At 44.6% G+C, this 5,139-nt stretch overlaps 1 protein-coding gene across 1 annotated transcript in view; it reads right to left on the bottom strand.

Annotated features, from left to right (window-relative positions):
• HAPLN1 (hyaluronan and proteoglycan link protein 1) overlaps positions 1-5,139 on the bottom strand; it is a 64,140-nt gene that overhangs the window by 17,474 nt on the left and 41,527 nt on the right. Inside the window, exon 3 of the mRNA XM_057386877.1 lies at positions 826-1,200. Within this exon, the coding sequence (XP_057242860.1) occupies positions 826-1,200 (375 nt within the window). The remainder of the gene's footprint in view (positions 1-825; positions 1,201-5,139) is intronic.

Here is a 5,139-nt window from a genome sequence, read left to right as displayed (position 1 = left end):
CTCTCTCAGGATCCCTCTGGCACACATTTGCTGTTTGATGTCAGAGTATGTTCTAGGTTTTGATGAACCTTTACCTTTGTGTTCATTGCATTGCTTTGGGGAAATAATTTTAAAAAGGCCAAATACTTTCTTGTACTCCTTGAAAAATCTTAGAATTTTTCTGAATTTCATAAGGAAAAAAGGAAAGCTGAAATTTTGGTCCTCTTTAAACCTGTTTTGCTCCTTTTCCAAATGCTTTGCACTCTACACTCTTCAAGAATAATGCTGAAGAAAATGAGTAAACACTACATGTAGGAGTTGTCTTGGCAGGCAACATAAAGATTGAATTGATGTAATTAAAAGGCTGGAAAAACCCAAACCCAACGTCTCTGAATGACTACTGTTAACATTTTTCATCTTTACTAGAACATTCGTATTTGCTCTGTAATCTAAATTATCCTAAAWTTCTGTAAAATTACTGTTAGGAGGGAAATTTAATTTAATTTCACCCAGGTAAAAAAGACACAGTGGCTGCTGTGAAACGACAGGAACAAATTAAAACCATGTGGAGCTCTCGGTTCTGTATTTGCTCATCCTTTCCTGGCTCCTCTCACACCAGGTCTGGCTGGAAGCTGGATGTGCCTTAGGCTAACAAAAGTTACAATAATCCTAATATTGTTGCAATTTATGATTTTGTCATGGGCTGCTAGTCCATGGCTCCCCAGAGCATGGAAAATTTTGCTTCTCCTCTTATCAATGATCACGCAATACCAGCAGTGCTAGGAGGGCAAAAAAAACCCCAAATATTCTTAAAGTGACACAAATCTGACCGAAAACACAACCTACCTTCCAGGTTGAGTGTCACCACCGCCGTGTCATCCTCCAGCCCCTCGATGACCTCGCACTTGTAGCGGCCGTAGTCCTCCAGCGTGATGCCGCTGATGACCAACGAGGCGTCGTTCTCGCTGCTCTGCCGCAGCCACACCCGGCCCTGGTAGCTGCCGTAGCTCTTCTTGTGYTGCCCCATGGCCACGAACACGTCCACCTCCTTGAGGTAATCGTAGGTGAGTTTGGTCCACTTGACGCGGATCCTGTGGGGCCCGGCGGCGCCGGCGGYGGAGGTGTGCTCGTGGTAGAACTTGCATGGCAGTGTGATGTTGCCGCCGCGCTGGGAGAAGATTTTGGCTTGCTCTGCTACCACCAGGAGACGGGGCCCGTTTTCTGTGGGATTTCAGGAGAAAAATATAAAAAAAACCCTCCAATTATTAGTCTGAAGTCTTCCTTTGACAATTTTGTCAAAGGATGTGGTCAGTGCTGTAACAACCAGCTACGTCTGCAGGATCACCCCCCTGCAGTCATCTACGCAGAAATAAGATTTATAAAACTGTTATAAATAATTATTTACTCAGCTGAAAATATGTCTGTGCCCCCCACACAGGCAGAGGCCATCCCATATACCCTGCAGCCATGAAGAGAAAACTATATAAATCGACTTACAGAGCTGTATAGCTGATGAATGAATCCCATCACCCATAAAAAAGCTCAAAAAAATCCCATACTTTCTGCAGGTTGTACTAGAGTTGTCTACCAATGTCTTTTCCTTTTTTTTTTATTTTCAGAATTCAGTTTTTCCAGAGAGGTTCAGCTTATTCAGGCAGAAGCATACAAAGATCCTCACAGCCTGGGATGTAGAAAACCCCACTCTCCAAGCAGAAAAACCATTAATGCCTCAAACAGCATAATTTACACTGACATGAAAAGTGTCAGCAAAATTTAAAAATAGGCACTTCAGGCACTTTTTATTTGTATTTTATTCTAACTTTTGACTATGAGTTGCTCTTCTGACCATAGTAAGGCTGTCCAGTTGATCTTCAAAAGATCCTCTGCTTTCTTCACCATCCCAATGTGKTTTTTTTCTCATTTCTTTTTCTGATCACCTTAAAACTTGTCACTATTTTGTCTTTTACATTTTAATCTCACTTTCCACGCAAACCTGCATGTGACTGTCTGCCTCCTCTCCTCCTCACCCTATATTTCCTGCTTTCCTTCCTCCAGAAGGTCACCACAGCAGATGCTGCTCTGTGAAATCATTTTGCTTAGGACAGTCAGCTGGAGCAGGTGCTCRCCTCCAGCCCTGAGTCTCTGGGGCTTTTACAGCCTGTGCTGCCTTGGAAAAACCCTGGCAAATGCACATTTCATATGGCAGTCAGCAGATGTACMCAAAAGTGAGAATTTTCCCTCCTTTCAGTGTTTCTTGTGCCGTATCTCAAGCGAAGTTTTTAAAACTGGTGGAGCAAGGTCAGCATTCCTGTTGGGTTTGCTGTCCTTGACTGCTTAAACAGTCCAAAACCCTAAATAAAGTATTGGGAAAGCACCACCATCCTCAAAGGCTGTGAGGAAAGGCTCAGCACGTCGATGTACCTGCCTAGAAATGTGATTCCCCTTCCTGAGGCTCACTCTGGCTCTCTCCAAACTCAGCAAAACCTGTGGAAGAGCTCCCAAAAACAGAGGCTGCTGAGAAGATGACCCAGTGAAGGGGATATGAGTGTGGATTGGTTCAGACAAAAGTGATGCAGGAATGTTGTCAGCAAAAGAGATGTGGAGGATGGAAGGAGGGAAGGATTGGGATGGAAAGCAAAGTTGAGGTGATGAGCTCTCCACAGAGTATCCCTCCCACCCAATGAGATGCAGGAACCTGTGGTGTGTCCACAGACAGGAGGGGTATGCAGGGAGATTTTGGATCACAGAATTGCAGGAAATCACAGAATCACAGAATCAGACAGAATCAGACGGAATCACAGAATCACAGAATCAGAGAATAACAAAATCATAGAACCACAGAGAATCACAGAATCACAGAATCACAGAAAATCACAGAATCAAAGACTCACAGACTCACAGAGAATCACACAATCACACAATCACAGAAAATCACGGAATCAAAGAGTCACAAAATCACACAGAATCACATGATCACAGAGTCAGGGAGAATCACACAAAATCACAGAATCACAGAATCACAGAGAATCACAGAATCACAAAGAACCACAGAATCACACAAATGCAGAGCCACAGAACCAAAAAAATCACAGAATCACACAATCACAGAAAATCAAAGAATCACACAATCACAGAAAATCACAGAATCACACAATCACAGAAAATCACAGAATCACAGAGTCACAAAATCACAGTCAGAGAATCACACACAGAACCACAGAGAATCACAGAATCACATAATCACACAATCACACAATCACACAATCACGCAAGAGAGAATCACAGAATCACACACATCACAGAATCACAGAATCTCAGAATCACACAGAATCACAGGATCACAGAGTCAGGGAGAATCACACAAAATCACAGAATCACAGAACCACAGAGAATCACAGAATCACAAAGAACCACAGAATCACACAAATGCAGAGCCACAGAATCACAACATCACAGAATCAGAGAATCACACAATCACAGAAAATCACAGAACCACAGAGAATCACAAAATCACATAATCACACAATCACACAAGAGAGAATCACAGAGAATCACAGAATCACACAATTGCACAATCACAGATAATCACAGAATCACAGAATCACACAAAATCACAGAATCACAGAAAATCACAGAATCACAGAGTTACAAACTCACAATCAGAGAATCACACAGTCACAGAACCACAGAGAATCATAGAATCACATAATAACACAATCACACAAGAGAGAATCACACAGATCACAGAATCACAGAATCTCAGAATCAATCACAGAATCACAGAATCACAAAGAATCACAAAGAATCACAAAGAATCACAGAATCACAGAATCACAAAGAATCACAGAATCACAGAACCAGGCTGGAAGAGACCTTCAAGATTATCAGGTCCAGCCAATGGCCCAACACCTCCTCATCAACCAAACCCTGGCACTGACTGCCATGTCCAATCTTTCTCAGGGATGGTGACACCACCATTTCTCTGGGCAGACAATTCCAGTGTGTGATCACCCTCACAATGAAGAATTTTTTTCTAGTATCTAACTTAAACTTCCATTGGCACAGCTTTAGACTATTCTTTCATTCTACCATGAGTGTCTCCAGGGAGTCCCAGGCTCCCAAGCCCTGCTGACAGATCTGTGATTAAACCTGCCCAAACTGCAGCCTGGATTTCCCTCCCTGCCCAATGCTGCACCCCAGGGAATGCAGCATTTGGGGGTTATGCCAACATTTTGGGGGTGGTAATCTCAAGGAGAAGCTTGCTGAAGGCCAATGTGCATCCCCTGAGGAAGGAAGGGATCCCAAAGGTGCAGCTCTCTGTCAGGAGTTTCTGTGTCCTGAGCATGGCTGCTCCCTGCACATCACAGGGCCCCAATTTCCTTGAAAATAAACAAATTTGAGCYGTGCAAGGTGTTTTTTTCAGGGTGAGAGCCTTTCCTGGCCTATAAAACACCAGTCCTGCAGAGCAGGTCATCTCCAGCCCCTTTCAGCTGTTGTTCATTTCCACTGCCCCCTTTCCCAGAGGCTCAGAGATGTTCCAAAAATCCACGCTGCCCTGTTCGGAGCAGAGCATCTAAGGAGAGGGGTGATCTGAGGCRAGGCTCCGTGGAAAGCGTTACCAGCAGTTTCCACAGGAGGAGGAGAAGGAATAAAGTGAGGAACAGCCAGCACAGTTTGTCTGCAAACCTTCCTGTTTCCTTCACGGACAAAGAGGTTCCTCAGCCCTCTGTCCACCTCGGGAGGAGAAATGTTATGCTTTGGGGCGGTTATTACCGAGAACTCTGACTCAGAGCTCAGCTACGCTGGGTTTTTAGTCCTGAAATAGCCGAGTTAATAAATATTAGCAGAGAGGGCTGGGGCAGCAGGGAGAGCTTGGCTCGGGTTGCTCTGTTCACTCTTTCTAACAACGCTGCCCGTGCCAGCACAGCCTGGAGGAGTGCCCGGAGTTTCTGTCACCTCTGACACCACACTCAGCATCCCAATTCGGGGATGTTCCTCCCTGCTGGCTGCTTCTCACCTCTTCTGGCCCTTTGCAGCAGCCGCTATCTGAATTTTTATCTCGGTTTTGTAAAGAGCAGAGGGGATGGTTAATGGAGAAAGGGAAAGGAAAGGGAAAGGGAAAGGGAAAGGGAAAGGGAAAGGGAAAGGGAAAGGGAAAGG

This window comes from Malurus melanocephalus, unplaced genomic scaffold (assembly GCF_030028575.1).
Source record: "Malurus melanocephalus ecotype Western Australia unplaced genomic scaffold, MMel_1.1 scaffold_1085, whole genome shotgun sequence".
Taxonomy (NCBI): domain Eukaryota; kingdom Metazoa; phylum Chordata; class Aves; order Passeriformes; family Maluridae; genus Malurus; species Malurus melanocephalus.
The sequence above is the reverse complement of the archived record's forward strand: the minus strand, read 5'-3'. Positions and strand labels throughout refer to the sequence as shown.